General features: G+C 46.7%; 1 protein-coding gene across 1 annotated transcript in view; it reads left to right on the forward strand.

The window, feature by feature from the left end:
- LOC139761204 (formin-binding protein 1-like) overlaps positions 1 to 21,286 on the forward strand; it is a 96,167-nt gene that overhangs the window by 32,190 nt on the left and 42,691 nt on the right. The window contains exon 3 of the mRNA XM_071685250.1: positions 16,678 to 16,793. Coding sequence (XP_071541351.1) covers positions 16,678 to 16,793 — 116 coding nt within the window. The remainder of the gene's footprint in view (positions 1 to 16,677; positions 16,794 to 21,286) is intronic.

Genomic DNA, 21,286 nt, shown 5'->3' on the forward strand with positions numbered 1-21,286 from the left:
ATAATCTTTAAGTCCCAAGTACCATGATAATCTTTGAGTTCCAAGTCTTCTCTGTTCATATTCTCTGTACTGAGTTTTGACAAGAACTGTTCATTAAGAACAGTTCGTTTCTTCAACCCAGATAACGACTTAATTATGGCTCTCAAAACCTCTTGGCTCATGGACAAGGGAAGCGCCACAGCCAGGCTAGGCTAGGGTTGGGGGCTGCTGCGTGGAGTTTCCTGGCGGAGGAATATCACACTTGGTTCAAGTGGTGTAACCTCAAGTGGCGGTGGGAGGAACTGCTGGAGGTGGTCGGCTTCATTTACTGCTGCTTGTATAAACTTGTATAAGGCTCGGACGTGTACCTGTAACAATAGTGTGTGTGTGTGTGTGTATGAGATTGGGCACTAAGTAGATAGTCTTGTATGATGCATTATTTTGTAGGGTGGGCCAAATGCTCGTTGCATGTTTGACTGTTTATGTACTCATCTGTACAACGCACACTCAGACAGCATTGTTGGCAGGCAGACGCTTGCCATGAGTATGTTTCAACTTTTCGCTGGTCATGGAATACGTGTGGATCAAGAAACTGGTCAATGAAGTACATACTTCTCAAATATGCCTCATTTATCCACAATTATTCGGTCATTGACGTGAAGATGATAAGTGTTATTGTTGCAGATGTCTCACCAAACACAGGAGCCTCTCCATGATTGTTGCAAGGAACTTAGTTCAACGCTTTTAGTGTGGGTTGTGGGAAGGTCCTGTCGGCCAGGTTCGGCCTAACCTGAAGGAAAAAAAAAAGTTAAGGTAAAATTCTCAGGCCTTTAGGGCATGATAAGAGGTATGCGAGTAGAGTATAAATAAGATAAGTGCACGTCAACATCTTCAGCAGGACTGTCCGACGCTTGGAACATTTTGACGTGACCTCTGATTGATCCCTGAGGGTTTGGTCAAAGTTGACGCAGTCATGCCCATGGGTCTTATCGTCGTAATTAAGGTGTTAAAGCCCTTGGAATGTTGGCTGCGACCGCTGCCCAGGAAGAGTCCGTCTGGTATGGTATTAGCTGGTTTCAGGTCGGCTAGCGCCGCCATTTTGATGGTAGCTTGGAAAACGGGCAGACCATTTGTTTACCTCTAACTACTCATTTCATGATACTCCTGACTCACAGAGAGTATTCCTGTGTATTTGTGAGACAGATGGTCAACACTGTCATAGCTGTTCCCTTGCAGCTGCACACGCCTTATGAGATAGAGCCCCTTGCTTTGGTGGCATGTCCGTCCGTCTTGGTGGCTTCCCTCCCTCCTCCCGACAAAGTAGTGCCTTATTTGTACACAGGATACCTTGCGGTAAGCTGGGCTGATTTTTATAGATCTCGGATCATACGATGCCTGAGATTTAGAAAATTTTTAAGTTTTTTGTGCATATTGCTTAACCTTTGTGAATCTTCGTACTCGATACTTGAAGATCATTGTCTTGATGCATGTAGTGAGTTCTTTCAACACGAGAAGATTGCTGACAGAGCAAGTTTTATACCAATCTCACTTAACGTCGAACTTAACTTAGCCTAGCCTTACCTAACCAGAATATTGATATATATTTTTTTATTATTATCCTTATTGGCACTGATCCTCAGTTATGATACTTATGCCTTAGATATTCGTACCTCACAGTCAGAATGAAAAGAAGTGTACTTAGAGCTTTAGTTGACATATTGTGATCGGACATGATAGTAAGGAGGAGTTGATGAGTGGAGTGTAGCCGAGACTGCTGGGGGTTCGTGGTAGCGAGGGATCCTTGTCTGCTCCGCCCGGGCCCCGGGAGGTTCCGGCGCTGACTCACAACTGTGCATGACTCCATCCTGACTCATACTGTCTGACCACCCCTGCTGCCCTCCCCACTCCCTGTTAGGCCGCCTGGCCACCCCTACCGCCCCGTCCCGCCCCGCCCCACCCATTGTCAGGCTGCATGGCTACCCCTGCCGCCCGACTCACCCTGTCAGGCTGCGGGGCCAACCTTACCGCCTGTCTCACCACTTGACCACCCCCAGCTGCCCTCCCCACTCAGTGTACGGGCGCTTGGCCGCCCCTGCCACACTCCACCCATTGTCAGGCCGCCTTGCTACCCTCCCCACCCCCTGCCACCCACTTTTCCCACTCCCAACACCGTGACGCCCACCCCACCCCCTTTCAGGCCTCCCGGCCACTCCCTGCCGCCCACCTCACTCCCTCTTAAGCCACCTTGTAACTTCTACCGCACATACCATCCCCTGTCACGCCGCCTGGACACCTCTGCCACTCTCCGTTCATTACCTCCTGATTTTCAATATCTTCCATTATCTTTGCCACTCTCATGTTGAAAATTATTTGGGACGAACATCCTACTCTTCTTTTTGTAATGAATATCATTTGTTTATACCATTAGTTTTACGAATTTGTTATATTGCAGAGAGATATGTCGACACATAGTTCATTTGGTATTTTGCAAAGATTTTTTTTTACCAGATTTTATCATCACTCTCCTACAATGCTTTCGAATGATCGTGTGTACCAGTTAGATAGGCCAGGATGGGGAGGAGGTTACCCTTCCTAGGGAGTTAAGTGATGTTGAACGGAATGACTGTTTTAGCATAACATAGATGGCGGTGGGTTTATATAAGGTTTCCGAGGACCCACGCTGGACTTAGTGAAATTAAGACTCATCTTTCCTTACATCAGAATCGAGATTTTTAACCTTGATATTTGCAAAAGCAAAAGTTTCTTCTCTATGGAAAGTCGATAGATGCAGGAAATATAATGGGACAAGAAGAGATTAAACCGTTGACATAGTACTGGATATACGACTTACCGTTATTGTTATGTCGGTAAAATAACCTTTTCTATATTCTTAAACGCTAAGATTGTTCGTCCCGGGCAGGACCAACTCTGGGGGAGATAGTCCTTTGCGCCACGTCTTCCGCTGGATGTTGCCTGCAACCCGGCAACCTCATAGTAACGAGTTGTTTTCTCTTTCCATGATGAAAATGAACAACAACAGTTGTGATATTATTTTACCGTAACATTTTGATTTGGTTGAATATACGAGGAGAGACGTCGGAGCGACCGTTACGTGTTGATTTTTGTCTCGCCTGCGTTGCATGTCAAAGACTTAGTGGTCGCTTTGGCCGTCGTTGTGAATCCATCCTTTGTCGCGATTGATTGACTTGTGCCATCAGGGATCACCCTTTAACCTGCAACTTAACCCTCGGCCCAAAAAACTGTTTGTATCAAAATTGAAAGATAAGATGTTCAAACACTTCTATACTTCAAATGATCATGGGGAAAAAATCATAATGCTCTCAGTTACCGATACATACTCAGTAAATACGATGCAAGGGAACAAGAAATATCTTAAGACACTCGTGAAACTTTATGTAGTTGTTCCCTTGCATCCAAAGAAGTGAATGACATAAGACCCATAACTCTAATATTAGGTGGTTTTTGCCAGTTTGTTCCCTTATGGAAAGATTCAACCTGAAACTTATATTGACTTAACTCGAAGAAAATTCTGCCTTTAGTCAGTTGAACTCCGTACTGGTTTTTACATTTTCCAAACGATATTTCCATGGATTCTTTCTCGTTGCTCTGGGTGGTGTAGAGGTGGGTGCATGCAGGACTGCGGACTACACAAATGTTCCCAGGAATACTCTTCTAGTGAAGTTTTGTTTTATAACCTATAAAACAGATGCGTGTCCCATAAAACGCCTATGTCGTCTTCATTGGTTTATGGTGATCGGGAGCGCAGTGAGAGGAAATGTTGATATAAAAAATGAAAAACAAAATTGAATTTGTTTTGAGTGGCACAACTCATCGTAATCCTAAATTGAGTTATGGGTCTTATGCCATTCAGTTCTTTAGATATTATGAAACGACCGTATGAATTTCCCGGTACCTTGACTAAACTCAGGAGGTATGGCTCCCAACCACGGACGGACGAACAGAAAGCTATCCTTGAGTGTCTGTCTTGCTACGCAAGCGATAGAAAAAAAAGAAATATATATATATATATATATATATATATATATATATATATATATATATATATATATATATGAAGGCATCTTGTGAAGGAGACAGTGGTGGTGACGGTTGAGGCGTGGGAGCCTTGGCAAGGACGCTACCTGGATGGCTCACGCCAACTCATCCTCTGCCACACCCAGTTCTGTCACCCTTCGCCTCTCATCCCGGCCGCAGCTGCCCCCCCCGGCGGTGTCCCTTCACAGTCGCTTCACCCGTTATGCACGACCTGCTGCCGCTCGCGTTCGTCCCTGTTGACTGAAGTATCGCCTGACACTCGCCAACACTTTTACGGGAGCATGTGATATTGTAGCTTGCACCACCACACCCACAGTGTCAACACGGTTGGTTGGTTAGCCCCGTGTGGGGATGGTGCTGGTGATCCTTCCAGGATGTAAAGGATTACCTGCTTATAATGCACAGGTGGACTGGTGGTGAGACTTAATAATCCTGATGGTGGAGTGCGGTGTGTCATGACACCGGTACTGCAGGCATAGATGTAGGCACCTGTCGATGCACCTGTGGCACGGCTGTCTGTGTGCATGATCAAGTTAACTAGAGTTCATGCACCAGGTTTACACACCGTCATTATCGGTAGCGTTGGTGTCCTGGTTGTCCTTGTGATATCGGCGGACACGCTGACGTTGCTGTTCCCCATCACCGCTCCTGTCACCCAACCCACCATACACCCTGATCACTGCCCAGCTATTGAACCCCTCCCCCTTACACGTACTGCTACCCTAGTGGATCACTTCGCCAGCGTCACTCACTCACTAAGAGTTACGGGTGCACCACGAGATCAGTGCATTCCCACCCACACACCCGATTAACCAAGGCCCCACAAGGTCAACGCGCTAACCCGTCCCTCTCTCTCCCCCACACCTGCTCTCCCGGGCACTCGATTCACCAGTGCATCACCATTATCATCAGTTCACCAAACAAAAAGAGATGGACGTTGAAGGCAGTAAATAGTTCGAGAGATTTAGGGATAGAACAACCAGAGAATATAACATGGAGGTATGTTACAAACGTAAAAAAAAAAAAAAAGACAAAAATTACTTTCATAGTATAAAGTGGTGGAGGAATGGAACAGTATGACTGAGGACATGGTTAATGCAGACACCATACATAGTGCTCACGAGAAGATGAGACGAGTGTAAACCTCCCCCTCCGTGCAGTACAAATAGGTAATTGCGGACAGTTGTAACAAATAGGTAATTACACTGGGGTAACTAGAACATCACAAGAGCATAAAACCATCACTACCACCCGCACATGCGACTAACAAGTGCGCTTCATTAACCACTGTACATTTATTAACATGTACGTACGTACCAGTGTTTCAGATGCCTCACAGTTCGCTCTGGGACCATGCTGCTGTTTCTCCTTTGGTCACACTGGCTTTTTGAGGCTACGAACCTTATACCTGCGTATCCTCCACACACTGCCTGGCTTGGGTTACTATATCTGAGCTCGTCCACATTCTTGTTAAATGTTCACAACGTTTTAATAGCTCTAGGCAATCTGTTAACGACTTTTAGGCCTCCCGATGTGTGCACTATTTTCTCTTGTACCCCTGGCACCTTCCAGTTTCATTGGTAACATTTTGCAAGACTTCCACGCACGTCTTTCTTGCTTGTTTGGAACGATTTTCGAATGTAGATTGGAAAATGTGCCTTCCAAGATGTGCGGTGTGTGTGTGTGTGTGTGTGTGTGTGTGTGTGTGTGTGTATGCTTATATATTTCTTCAGTCTTTGCTCTAGAGACTTCACTCTTGTAACTTCCAGTTGACCGTTTGTGCGTCGCCCGCGTAGCAGCACACACACACACACACACACACACACACACACACACACACACACACACAGAGGTATCTCTGTGCCTGTCGGGCGGGAGTCGCACATCAACCTTCAACCTAACTTTAACTTTGGTCATAAGTTGAAGAATCCAAAAGAGAAACTTGTAAACAGTTATGCTGTGGTTTTCAGTATCTAAAGAATGGAATGGCATCATTGAGACTCGTGTCTCTAGTTCGGATTTGACCAGAGTTATGTAGCCAGTATAAAGATATAACCCGTTACATAAGCTGGTACGTAACTTGATGAAAATTCCACCTTTGACCATGAAACATAATACTGATTTTTTTTTTGCCAAGACTCCTGACTACCCATCCTTGCTTGGTTCCCCATGACCACACTGCTGCAGTGGAGGCGATGCAAGTACCCCTTTGAAAGATACGTCATTGTTTTCTCACTCGGCTATTGTCGCCAGCCATGAAGGGTGGTGTTAGCACACGGCTTGATATCAGTGTGGAGATGATCGTTGTCCCAGATGACTATCATTTAAGACACTGATGCTCCGGATTCGATAACTTTTGTTAGAATCATCCGTCAAGATGAGAGAGGTTACCGAGTTCGAAAATGTTAAAATGATCTTTCTCTCTGCGCCCCCCCAGTGAGAAAAGTGATTAGAACTCTGGTTGGGTAGAGCTGAAAGTAATGTGGCTGTATGCGAGGGAATGTGGGCGAGAGATGTAACTAACGCTTGGAAAATCATGGAAGGGATGGTTCTCGTTCTGCATTTGAAAGTAGTTCCTCACAGTCACGATGGCCAGCCGAGACTATGTGAAATATTACTGCTGAAATCAAGAGGTGCATGCCATAAGTACATTAAATGAAAGTGGTATAAGCACCCGAGACCCAAAATAGTTTAGAGATTTGCTTTCAGCTGTTTAGAAACAATGGACAGAATAGTGGAGAAATTTGCAAAGGGGTTTAACTAGGTTGTGCATATGTGCCAACAACCCGGGTGTAGTGGATACGTGTTCTTACGGACAGCGGCTTGAAACAGCCTGATCAAACAAAGACACAACAGGTCAGTTTGGTCCCAGATCGAGCTGTGGGACAGAAGTCTCTGAAATCGTGTTAAGTTAACCTGTGCTCCCAGTCACACACACTTTCGAGCCTGGAGTGAGTCAGTAAAACCACTGGATTGCCCCACCATCACAGATGGACATGTAAACCTCCACGGGACCTTAAAATCCTTCGACCACCATCTCTCTTGGCGCTCCACCACTTGACCCTCTCCTAGACGTTCCCGCCAGAAGAAAGATTGCGCCATTGTCCTTCGGCTCGAGAATGAAAGTGTTTTACTGTTGTGTTCCTAATATCGGTCGATTGGCAAGGGAAGGTTCTCCACGCTACACCGGTCCTTTGCAAACATTCTGCCTCAGTTTAGTCTGGCTGACTCGAAAGCATACTGGGATGATAAACAATCCCAGTTTCATTGGGACTGAAGCCAGTTCTGATTGGTATTTGTGATTCCCATTGGTTCCAAGTTAATGAGAATTCGTGCTTTGGGTTGGTTCTTTATAGCTGGGCCTCTTGCCAACAGAAACTGGACAAGTCTTGAAGCAGTAGACGCTGAAAACCTTGTCTCGCTCATCTTTCCACCGTATTGGTGAGCCAGAAAGAGTCATCTTTCCACCGGTCCACAGACCGTCGAAGCTACTTCTGAAGGGAGGGGAAAGATAAGTTTATTGTATAACATTATTTTTAAGGCGTAGCTTGATGAGCATCGTGATAAAGTGCTGTTATTCGCACACAAGCCCACGTTAGTAGCGTTACTGATGGGCGAAGGAGATTAATTTGATGAAATTCAAGACATTATACGATGTTTACCTTTTGTTAGCAATCTCCATTACAGCCAGAAGACGCTAACTAGCGAGATTCGTCTTGTATTTCGAGCGGATTTGAGTGGAGGGATGAGCAGTTATTTGCTGTTTTAAGCTGGTTGCTGACGAAGGTCATCATCCATCTGGGTCAGTGGATTGGATCATGTTAACATATGATTATGGGTGGACGGTCATCACACTGGTTCTGCTAACCTAAGGTTCTCACGGACGCTGATGCCGCTGTTGACCCGTTCCTGCTGACTGCTGGTACCCAAGGTTCTCGCGGACACTGGTGCCGCTTGGTCAGCTGCTGACTCGTGTAGCTGACGCTTGGTGTTCCCACTGTTGGCCATCCTTGAGCCAGCTGTTGACCCTAGTCAGCCACCCGTGACACAACTCATACTTGGGAAAAATTATAGTGAGATAAAGATTGCGTTCAGGCACGTACTGACGCACTTTAGATATGCACACTGCAGTAACAACCCTTCGCATTACCATTCATAGGCCACCTTCCAGCTTACCTAGAGAGAGAGAGAGAGAGAGAGAGAGAGAGAGAGAGAGAGAGAGAGAGAGAGAGAGAGAGAGAGACTGTATTCAGCCCATCGCCAGAGCTGCATCTCTGGAGAATTGTAAAGGAGACAGACTGTCTGGTGGCTACTATTATGACTTCATTGATATGGAGATGTGCAGCAAACTGTTTACTTCTTATTTTAGGCCAAAAGCTTCTCAGATTTAGTTACCTCCACTTACCTCTCTCTCTCTCTCTCTCTCTCTCTCTCTCTCTCTCTCTCTCTCTCTCTCTCTCTCTCTGACGTCTGGGCAGTGATACAGCATTCAGTGGTTGTCATGTACCAATCCCTCATCATAATTCACTGTCTTTTCTTTCTGCTCGCCCTCACGTGAGCAGCATTTCACAAACATGCAATCTCTCCTTCTCTCACACATGACTTTTGACAGCACGGAACTCATTGACAACACGAAACTCACATGTCTAGTGAAGTCTTGGGGGGGGGGGGGTGTGGTCGACCAAGGTGTTGGAAAGCGCTGCCCTTTGGTCCACATAACCGCAACAGTCTGGCTCGTATGGTACACTTTATAGTTACTTGTCCATTGCATCCTTGAACTTCCCTAACGTGCATCCCATGCTGTGTCCGATATTAGTAGGCAATGTGTTGAGTCTTGGGTTCCAGATGATGAAGTTGTTCTCTCTTTTTGTGTATATATGGCAGCTTCGAATTTCAGAGTTAGTATTTCACAAAGTTTTCCATGCCTGTCTTGCCAGTAGGATGTTACTTCGGAATGTAACTTGGGGGGGCCATACCTTTTAGTATTTTCCAGGTATAGATGATGATATACCTCTCCCTTATGCACTCTTGGGAGTGGAGTTTAAGATATTTCAGTCGTTTCTAGTAGATCCTTTACCACTTTAGTATGACTGTGAAAGATCTCTTAAGACTTTCTAATTTTGCATTTTGGCTCGCCACGTAGGAATACGTTAGAACGCAACATTATTCAAATCGAGAAAGTTATTGCCGTAAATAATTTCACCATGAAGGTCTGCAGGATCCAGCCATCCATCCTTCTGCAGGAAGCAACGGTTGTTTTGTTGTGGTCACTGAAGGTAAGGTCGTAATGCATTATTACGAGGTCATTCACGTCATTCAACTGGTTTATGTCAGCGTCTGTGTTTGTCCGGTAATGTTTTTATATTTTTTCATTTTCCCGTACCGGAGGAGTTTTAAACTTATCTCCATTGAAAAGCATGTTCTCTGTTGCCGAGTTAAAGACTTCATTTACGTCTTATTTTAGGCTTCTGGCATTTTTTATTGATGTGATTTTCATACTTGAATATTCAGCTATCATCTGGAAAGTATGCTATGAAAATGTGGCTCTTGTTTGCGTCATTGTCAGATATAAGAATGAGGAACAGGAAGGCCGAAATTACAGTCCCTTGGGGGACTGAGCCTTTTACTGTGGAGGTACTGGAGCTGGTGGTGCGTGTTACATGCTAGCCCAACCCTTTAGCAACATCTCGTAAATACTTGTAAATAATTGTTTTCTGTGTATAATGAACCTTCATTTATCGTTGTTTGGGAGTAGTATATATCAACAGTGGCCTGCCGTGGTGGCCCTGCGAGCTGCGGCTTCGACAGCTGGGTCGACCAACGACCCAACCCAGAGCGGGCTGTAGGGATAGAAGACCCCCGAAGATATTGCCAGATATGATAGGTCTTCCCCCCGGGTGACACAACCTCATCTTTTAGTTATGAAAATATGACATCAATGTTTTCACGCCATGGGCGCTGGGTTACGGTGGTTGTGTCTGTTTGGTCATCGCGTGTGTGTGGGCACAGCCTCCTAGGAGCGTGCTACCAAAGGTCACCGGGGAGTCAAACCACCGTTTCCCGCTCGGACTGAATGATGAACATTCTCTCTCGCGTTTAACCTTTGCATTGGTAGAAAAAGAAATCGCTCGGTGCATAACCAGTGGTCGTACGTGTGGAGTGAAAGTCGTGTGGATGGTAATGTGTTGAGTTGATGCCAGGAACGAGGAGACAGGTCACCCACACTGGAGCACAGACAGGTTGGTTGTTGGTAGCGGGAGAGGGACAGTCAGGAGTGAGAGGTGCAACGGCGCCAATGCGACGCGGTCACCAACGAGCGGTGCGGCGGCGGCGGCGCCAACACGACGGGGCTGGACAGTGAGTGTGCTCCGGGGCAGGAGGGGTCGCTGATGGTGCGGGACATGAAGTGGGTGGCCTGGACGTGGGTGGGTAATTGCTATGGTGTTGTGTGTGGGCATATGAGCTGCCCATCCTCACCACGGGAGACGCTTGTTGTGTGGCTGGTTGCGAGGTGTGGGCTAAGGCTGTACATGCACACACTGTATATCATAGGTACACAGGAGTACAGTATTTACATGTATTTGTTAGTGCAAGTGCGCACCAGAGACGTGAAATTACGTCCATTTCTCGTGCACGTGTACTATCTGCGTTCCTTGTACTTCTCTGCCTCGCTCACGTACGTGCTGATCAATGCCGCACCAGCCAACCCTCCCACATATCACGAAAATACGTACACACCCCCTCAACCTAGAAAACACACACACACACACACACACACACACACACACACACAGAGCATTACAGACCATGAGTCAGCAAGGATCCGCCTGGGGTTGGATGTGCATGGGTTCGATGCCTGGGCTTGGCAGTCGGCCTACACCCAACCCAGGTATTCATCCTACCGTTAGGGATGGTCGACAAAATGGGGACCAGGCTAAGGCTGGTGTGTGTGTGTGTGTGTGTGTGTGTGTGTGTGTGTGTGTGTTTATATACATAGGAGGAAAAGATAAGAAACGGGCCAGCACGAGCATAAAACTCTATCCCCGTAACCTACAAATTGTAATAAAAAGGAATAGACTCACGCCGTGTTACCCGCTACCACAATTACGCAGCAGAGGACTTGAGATTCTTGCGTCCACTCTCTCGAGGTGTTGGCCAAGTCGCTCATCGTCAAGGTCCTCACGTGTGCTACATAAATGGAAGATCCCTCATGATGGAGTCAAGTGTTAGCGTAAAATATGATCTCAGGAGAGAGTGGGCAGAGAGGCTGTGGATCCTTCAAGGAGTGTTGAGGAGGGAATTTGACGCAGGTGAAGAGGATGTGGAGGAGAGGAGTCCGGGACAAGCCTTTGCGTTGGGGATTGGCTCTCGTGGCACCTTTAATTAAAGGCTGGCTGGACACGCCCCCGGGGGGTGGAAGGGGGGGTGGTTCAAGTTGCTACTTCAGCCGTCGCCTTCAGGCACCACCGATGCCGGGGGTGGAGGAGGACTTTCAGTCAAAGTGAGGAAATCTGAACGAGATCCGCGAGTTGTAGAGCACACACACACTTGCATGTTTGTTTACGTGCGCCTTTGTATATTTGTGTGTGTGTGTATGTGTGTGTGTGTGTGTGTGTGTGTGTGTGTGTGTGTGTGTGTGTGTGTGTTTATAGGTCTAATTGAGAATGCCTGCGGGCGCGTGGGTTGGCATCTTGCGTCGCAGATCAAGTACTCTTTATGAATATGAGCCAAGGGCAGCTTGATGGTATGTTTGGTGGTGTTTGTTGCTGCTTGTTAGGTTGGATGGGCGATGTGAGGCAGGTGTGTACGTCTTAACATGATATCCCCCCCTCTACACCTGCTAACTATCTACACCTGCGCTCTTCCACTCCACCTATTCTGCCCAGTTCCTCCTGCTCCTGCTACGCCAGCCCCTGCCTGCTGCTGCTGCTCCCCCCCCCCCCCCTTCCTCCTCCACATCTGCTACGCTGCCCCACTCTTGCTTGCTACGCCTCCACGTCCATGGTATTCGCTCCCGTTCCCATGTGACAATTTGGTGGTGTCCAGTTTGTTAGGCGAGACAGGGGGTTGTGTGTGTTGTATGTTGGGGCAACGAGGTCGATGATGGTGTTGGAGGCAGGTCAGGTGATTCTTGGGGATGGAGATACAGAGCTTGGCTTAGTGTTGGTGTGTAGTAATGGTGTTGGAGGCAGGTCAGGTGAATGTTGGAGGTGGTGAGCCAGAGGATGGCGTAGTGTTCGGGGCCACAGAGTATTGATGGTGTTGGAGGCAAGTCAGGTGAGTGTTGGAGTTGATGAAAGAGGGAGTGGCGTAGTGTTGGGGCGATGAGGGGAGTGGTGGTGTTGGAGGAAAGTCAGGGGAATGTTGGGGATGGTGAGAGTATTGAGGTGGCTGAGGCAGGTGCACGGTGTCTGAGGGAGGAGCGTGCACGGCACCCTAGCCTTGTTAACTTATTATGTATAATGAGACGGGGAGAAGATATCCTGGCCGGGGAGGATACGTGTTAGCCCGGGAGGATACCTGCTTGCTGGGGCTCGCCCGGGAGGATTCGTGCTGGTCGGGGATCACCACTTATTTATAATGACACCAGCAGCTGGTTAACCTCATCTTCATATATATATATATATATATATATATATATATATATATATATATATATATATATATATATATATATATAATGCAAGAGTCTTGGAAAGAGGGGCAAGTATGAAGTCTGTTGGGGATGAGAGAGCTTGGGAAGTGAGTCAGTTGTTGTTCGCTGATGATACAGCGCTGGTGGCGGATTCATGTGAGAAACTGCAGAAGCTGGTGACTGAGTTTGGTAAAGTGTGTGGAAGAAGAAAGTTAAGAGTAAATGTGAATAAGAGCAAGGTTATTAGGTACAGTAGGGTTGAGGGTCAAGTCAATTGGGAGGTGAGTTTGTATGGTGAAAAACTGGAGGAAGTGAAGTGTTTTAGATATCTGGGAGTGGATCTGTCAGCGGATGGAACCATGGAAGCGGAAGTGGATCATAGGGTGGGGGAGGGGGCGAAAATTTTGGGAGCCTTGAAAAATGTGTGGAAGTCGAGAACATTATCCCGGAAAGCAAAAATGGGTATGTTTGAAGGAATAGTGGTTCCAACAATGTTGTATGGTTGCGAGGCGTGGGCTATGGATAGAGTTGTGCGCAGGAGGATGGATGTGCTGGAAATGAGATGTTTGAGGATAATGTGTGGTGTGAGGTGGTTTGATCGAGTAAGTAACGTAAGGGTGAGAGAGATGTGTGGAAATAAAAAGAGCGTGGTTGAGAGAGCAGAAGAGGGTGTTTTGAAGTGGTTTGGGCACATGGAGAGAATGAGTGAGGAAAGATTGACCAAGAGGATATATGTGTCGGAGGTGGAGGGAACGAGGAGAAGAGGGAGACCAAATTGGAGGTGGAAAGATGGAGTGAAAAGGATTTTGTGTGATCGGGGCCTGAACATGCAGGAGGGTGAAAGGAGGGCAAGGAATAGAGTGAATTGGAGCGATGTGGTATACAGGGGTTGACGTGCTGTCAGTGGATTGAATCAAGGCATGTGAAGCGTCCGGGGTAAACCATGGAAAGCTGTGTAGGTATGTATATTTGTGTGTGTGGACGTGTGTATGTACATGTGTATGGGGGGGGTTGGGCCATTTCTTTCGTCTGTTTCCTTGCGCTACCTCGCAAACGCGGGAGACAGCGACAAAGTTTAAAAAAAAAAAAAAAAAAAAAAAAATATATATATATATTATTTTTATTATTATTATTATTATTATTATTATAATACTTTGTCGCTGTCTCCCGCGTTAGCGCAAGGAAACAGACGAAAGAATGGCCCAACCCACTCACATACACACACACACACACATATATATATATATATATATATATATATATATATATATATATATATATATATATATATATATTATGGGCCAAAGATGGGTAAGAAGTATCAAAATTCCCAGGTAAAGCCATTTATTGTCAAGGTTTTGCTTTGGTGGTGATTGTGCATTGATGTTTGGTGATTCGTCTACCAACATTCATGGTTGGCTTACACAACGACATTCTGGTTTATCCTGAATGATTAGTGCATGAGAACATCATCATGTGTCGGGATGATGATTGAACATGAAAGAAGAGCGCATGACAGCGTCATGTGGTGTGTATATAATGGGATGCTTCAAGGCAAGCATTGCAAGCAGCGGCAGCGGCAGTAGGAGGTGATGATGCGGTGGTTCGTCAGCTGGTGCAGCGGTTGTGGGTGTAGAGGCGTGGCGCCAGCTGCAGCAGGTGATGGACAGACAGGTGGGGTGGGGTGGAGCTGTAACGCGGCGGCGACCTCGGGTTAGCAGCGCGTGACCAGCTAGGTGAACTGGTGCAGGGTCGAGCTGCCTGGCCACAGTGGCCGGTTTAGAAAGGGTCGGATCAGATGACCCCATAGCAATTAGGTCAGGTCAGGTATGAAGGCTGCCACACTCTGCCGGATCTCGCCCGCATGACAACCGTGGCGGCCCAGAACCGGTTGCAGATGATGAGGTATCGTCAAACAGGAATGATATTCAGAGAAGCAATGGTCCTCTCTCTCTCTCTCTCTCTCTCTCTCTCTCTCTCTCTCTCTCTCTCTCTCTCTCTCTCTCTCTTTGGTTGAAGTTTTCTGGTAATATTGGATGTTGGGTGTTGGATAATTCCCTATTTTAATGTGGAAAACTCGAGACGATCTTATTTTGATATATAGATACACAGGAAAAAAATTTTGTGAAGCATAAAAGGAAGACTACGATGCGTACGACATGCGTGAATCATTATATAAAAGATAACACGTAACCTTGTCTAGAATTGACTCTATGGAAATCGTAGTTTACAACTGTATTTCTAGTTTGACAGTAAATAACGAGAAAGTAAACCATAGACTTGCACATCCCCACCTGGGAACCAAGGGCAGAACATGATGGTCCCTAGTGTCAAGTGGTAAACATAGTGATAGAGGTGTTGCACTGCACCTTACCTGGTATGACGTCTTTGGGGGGCCTTCACTCCCTGCAGCCCTGGGATTGGGCCTTTGGTCGACCAAGCTGTTGGAAGCCGCATCCCGCAGGCCCGCTTAACACACACACACACACACACACACACACACACACACCCCCCCCCCCCCCGCACAGTCTGGCTGGTTTGGTACACTCTGTAGATACTTGTCCAGTGCGTCCTAATACGTTTCTGACCGTAACAGGCAAAGTGTTGGAGATTCTTGGGCCTCGGATGTTTAAGGTGGTCTCTCTCTTGTTGTGTATTTGGCACTTCTGGAATTCATTGTTATTATGATGGCCTTAGTGTTCTTCTACCCCCCACTACCTGATCTCCCACCGAGCCCCTGCATTGCTCTTCTTTTCTGTCTGATCTTCGAGGCCGCGACATATAAACCTACTAGAGCACCCACATTTTAGCTGATCTGGTGCACATTACAGGGACTTGTCCAGGCCATTTTTAACTCTTATCCTGTGAATAGTCCCTGTCGTCTGTATTTGCCGCTGGCTTTATGTTCGACAAGTTTGTACTTCAAGTTTTTCCACTTATTGCGTCTTTCAGTGTCAGTCGTAATGTTTTAGTCTTACATTCTTGTCGTGGTAACAGGGTGATGTAAAGTGCAGATTGCTAACAATACATTCATAAACGTTTAAAGAGAAGTCAACATGTATGTATATATATATATATATATATATATATATATATATATATATATATATATATATATATATATATATGTATATAATATATATTAAGGAGTGTTCGTCATAACAAGAACCTCGCTTTATTTGAGAGAGAGAGAGAGAGAGAGAGAGAGAGAGAGAGAGAGAGAGAGAGATCCATAGTAAGTACGGCATTTGTAGTCATAAGGTCTTTTTCTTTTGTCATATCTCACGTATCTTTATAAGAATGAGTGATGATCTCTGAGAAGACCATGGTTAAGGTAGAGTGACTGGGATGATGAGGTTATGTGACCCAGGGACTGGAGTGTCGGGCGGGTCAGCTGGTTCAGATCCAGCACGTGTGTCGCTTGGGGCGGCTGTTCCCCCTTGCCGTCACACCCCCTCCTCACGAGGTGGATCACCTCCTCCTGTGTATATTACCGGACGCTGGATTTCGAACCTTCAGCATGAGCTAAGACATCCGTGACGGAAGGCAGGGATTCTAGCTTGCACTCGGGGTTGGCTTGACGGGCAAGGAAGACGTTGTATACTTTCAAACTTAAAAGGATTCATTGATACAGTAAGAAAAAGAACTATACAGACTTCTGGGAACCGCCACTGTCCACCCAGTACACAGTGGTATAAAAGATATTAGGCAACGTGTCGTGGACAAATTTTGGAATTGGGTGGATTGACATCTACCAGGTGTGTGTAGCTGATCAGAGAGCGGTTGTGGTGGGTATTATTAGGCCTGCTGCTGAGCGCGTCCCCGCACAGCCAGTCAGATCAGTGGAGGAATGAGGGAACTTGACCTTGCACTCACCTGGGGTGGTAGGAAGGCCTCCCAGACTCAGTGTAAAATGTCCATTGCAATATCCTGTATTTCTGCCTCCGTTTGTCTGTGTTTCTGACATGTTTATCCTCCTCTTGCAGGACCAGTGGGAGTGCATCGCGGGCCACACGTTGAAGGGCATCAACTTCCTGGAGCAGTACGGTCACTTCGTCAAGGAGAGATGTCAGATAGAGCTCGACTATGCCAGAGGTCTCAGGTAAGACCCAGCTGCCCCGTACACCTCTCTACCCTTGAGTTATCCTAACCTCTGGAGCACAACCTTACGACCCTTACGCTCGACCTCCGACTCGACTTATAAGGAGCAGGTCGGAGGCCAAGCTTTCATACCCAAGTTGGTGAGGGTAGGATGTCTGACAGTCTCCCACCTGCTCAGCGTCAGGGTCGAACGCATAGATTCCAATCTTGATTGCGGAAGTCGGTCCACAGTCAACCCAGCTGTTCGTCCATGCTGAGGGGTTGGTCGATAGAATGGGTACCTGGCTTAGGCTACGGTATATGTATATATATATGTGTGTGTGTAGTTAATGAGATGGCCTTGATTAGGGCTTCAGTTGCTTGTGCCGTCTCAACTAACATAAAAAGACCCCACCTCAAACTCTCACACGGAAAGGGACTGCACCTCCCACAGTTCACCGTGAGTTAATCCGTCGTACTGAATATTCCGGTCTGTAGGAGATCTGAGTCATGCAAATTAGGTTTTAAGTTCTCATGAATGGTGAGAAGCCTGTGTTGTGAACCAGCTTGACCAGTGTATTCATGACGCTCATGTTGACGCTTCGTTCATGACGGAGACCTTAGCAACGTCCCCAGCACCAGGAGGATAAACGTATACACGTATGAGTGAGTATGAGGCAGGTTAATAAACATATGAGTGAGGATGAGGCAGGTTGATAAATGTATGAGTATGAGGCAGGTTAATAAACGTATGAGTGAGTATGAGGCATGTTGATAAACGTATGAGAGTGAGGCAGGTTGATAAACGTATGAGTATGAGGCAGGTTGATAAACGTATGAGTGAGTATGAGGCATGTTGATAAATGTATGATGAGTATGAGGCAGGTAATAAACGTATGATTGAGTATGAGGCATGTTGATAAACGTATGAGTATGAGGCAAGTTGATAAACGTATGAGTATGAGGCAGGTTGATAAACGTATGATTGAGTATGAGGCAGGTTGATAAATGTATGAGTATGAGGCAAGTTGATAAACGTATGAGTATGAGGCAGGTTAAACGTATGAGTGAGTATAAGGCAGGTTGATAAACGTATGAGTGAGTATGAGGCTAGTTGATAAACGTATGAGTGAGTATCAGGCTGGTTGATAAACGTATGAGTGAGTATGAGGCAGGTTACAAGGGTGGACTGTGAGGTAACCATGCAAATGATACACAGGTTCATAAATTTTTTTGTTGAGTCAATATATATACGTGGACAGTAAAGTAATGAATTAGTTCAGTGATAGGTTAAAGACCCCATGTATCTTGCACGAGAATACAGGTACGAACAACATATGGTAGGTCGGTGGATGATGGAATAACAGTTGAATTTAGTCCTGGGGATGGGCTGAGGGCGCATTGGAGTCACACTGTATTTACACCAGCTCGGGTAAATGAGTATCTTCCTCCCTCTCCATATTTACAAACTATTGCCACTGAAACTGAACACATGTCCAGCCTTATATACTAACACTATTACGAAGATATTATGTTATATGAAATAACAGTCTGATTAGGAGGAAAACGTGAGACATAAAACTACAAAAAAAGAGATAAGTTTGCGTCATAATGGGCGCCAAAAAAAAAAGAGAAGTTTGCGTCATAATGGGTGCGCCTCGGTATGCAGCAGGGTGCTGTAGGCTGAATCCTCTCACTTTCCGCACCAACCAGTTACCTGGAACTCTTGTTGTCACTTCACGCACTCCTTACAACTTTCTCACAAGCCTCTCCTCCATCGCGCCTCACGCGAGGCCTGACGGGTGTTGTCGTCACCCGATGGGAAGGTGGATGGTTCCCAGCGCCTGCCAGACCTGACATCTGATGTATGGGAAGTGGTAGGTGGGGGGGAAAGGGTGTGTGGGATATATGGAACAGAGTTTATTACCGACTGTTACGGTTTTCCTCCAAGCACAACACGGACGCTCCCTGCTCCATCAGATGCCGTGTCTACCGTAAGAGGAAACCTTGATAACATTCGTGGCCAGCGACACTGTAGCGCTCCTCCTGCTAGTGTGTTGGAAACATTACGCATGCGCTATGTTGGTTGTGGTTGGCCTCTGCACTACGGCTTCGTCTAGGACTGAACTTCAGTGTCGTTATTTCGATCAGTCAGGCTGCTGGAGTCTACGTGTCACAAGTCGACGTACCTACAGTAGCCTTGCCAGTCAGGTATACTGCGCAATTGTATGTACAGTGAGGATCTGAAGTGCTCGGCTGGGTGGCCTGAGATGTTCTAGAACATGCAGCGAGTTAGGTGAACAGTGCCAGGCCCCGGACTGTAACATTCCCGTGACCTTTTTGTGCGTTAATGTTGTCCTCTAATATTAATGGTGACATTATACAAAGACTTGTGCCGGCCGGGGTCGAGCCGCCGGCATAGCTTGGTACATTGCTCCCGGCAGTCGGTCCGTAGTCAACCCAGCTGTTCATCCCCATTGAGGCTGGTCGAATGATTAGGAACCTGGCTTAGGCTGATATATATATATATATATATATATATATATATATATATATATATATATATATATATATATATATATATATATATATATCTGTCTGTCTTTCTTTTTTCTTTTAAAACGTAACCTGAGATGTCCCTGATTAGGGCATGTAGTTAGCCATACTGCCTCAGCTAACACGGAAAATTGAAGGGTTCAGGGTACTTTCCCTTGAGGATTCTCCGTGTGTAAATGATGATACATAGCTCACGTCTGCGCTCGAGGAAGGTGCTCCCAGTCGATAAGTTTGTTCCCAGCAGTTTGTATATTTGACTCTGTATCACGACTGATCTTTGCATGTTTCTCACTCGGCATTTCCCACGGAGGGTAATGTCAGAACACGACGGTGAGGATAGTCGTAGTGGATGGAACAGTGTCATTGTCAGTCGGAGGGGCATTGGCGAACATTTTCTCAGACTGAATTGTGGTGGTGAGGTTAGGTAAAGTATTCAAGACCCTTGGTGGTAGGTGTTAAGGGTGTAAGAGGCCACAGTGGTGCGTAAGGGTTTGAGAGGTCACGGCGATGGTGTGTTAAGCCACAACAGTGGTGTGCTAGAGTGTGAGAGGTCACAGTGGTGGGTGTTGGTGATTATCACCAGTTACTGGATGAGCGAGTGTGTCGGAACTGACAGTGGTGAGAGAGAGAGAGAGAGAGAGAGAGAGAGAGAGAGAGAGAGAGAGAGAGAGAGAGAGAGAGATTAAACAGGTTATGTGGTGCTGCCTGGTGCAGTGTGCTGGCTGCCTCAAGTCTCTCCGAGGCTGGTCATCTTGTGGATTACATACATTTATCTTGGTCACACTGACTTGAGTGTTCGGTGCCGGACGTGTACCATGGTCGTGTGTAGAGCGTCCGTCAGCTTGGCAGCCGGGGAGATTGCCAGCTTCATCTTGCTGTGGCCTGGCGGGAACCTACCCTCTCCACGGGTCGTGACTCTCTGGTGGTGCACCATGTGCCACCCTTGTATCTAGTCTTATAATTAGTGATCTTCCAATCCTGATGGCGGTGTGGTGGCTACAGTGAAGTGTGGCGTAAATATGTTACCTTGTTTGTCGAACGGTCTAGTTCGACACGCATAGATTAAGGCATCGTGATGTTCGAAATAGCAACATGGTGGTTTGAAATGGGGCGGGGGATGTCAGATGCCACTGGATCTGTCGTCATACCGTCTGATGCAGGTGGTGGTGGACGACGGGAATTGATCGGTAGAGGCGGTCTGGTGTGGCTGGTCGTGCCATCTGCTAAGAGCCAGCTCGGCTGGTCTGGTTGCTGGTGCTGTTCTTTATAATGTTTTTGGCACATGTTCACCCATCCTGCCAGGGAAAAATTCTTCGTCGTCTCTGCCATGTCTTTCAAAACTCCTTTATTCTCTTCTGCTGTACTTCCCCCGGTCCGCATCCCATTACTTGTCTCGCAGCGTTGGGTAAGTAAGGTAAGGGAGATGTCTGAGGCTTGAGCCAGGGAGGACCTGTCTGACGTACTGGGTGAAAGAACACATCATCCTCAAATTACCAGGGCTGTGATGCGCATTGTTGGTGGTTAGTAGCGTGTTAGTGTACCCTCCACACCACTCGTGTCTGGTCTGCCAGAGTGTATTATTTCACAATTGTCTGGTAGAGTTTGGTGGCGTTCGTCGGTGAGCAACTATTGTCTTTCATGCGTGTGCGTGGAGAGAGAGGTGTTTGGAGAATGGGATATGCCAGTTCATTATTAACATCTGCCAGAGGCGGCGCCCGAGTGTCTGCTGGCCCAGCCACCTGACACAGATGCATGTTATCTCTGCAGCGCTGTAGTGAACGCTAAGTTGGAAGACGTACACAGAACACATGGGGTATTTTGGCTCTCGTGACACAACAACTTGCAAGGCTTCATTCATTGCACGTTAAGGAAGCTTGTACATGCTTTCGGCTGGTGCGGAGGACATCCCTTGGTGTGCCTGGGATCACTGATTGGGATAGACACCTGGGAAATACCTGT

The sequence above is a fragment of the Panulirus ornatus genome, chromosome 3, assembly GCF_036320965.1.
Source record: "Panulirus ornatus isolate Po-2019 chromosome 3, ASM3632096v1, whole genome shotgun sequence".
In the NCBI taxonomy this organism is placed as follows: domain Eukaryota; kingdom Metazoa; phylum Arthropoda; class Malacostraca; order Decapoda; family Palinuridae; genus Panulirus; species Panulirus ornatus.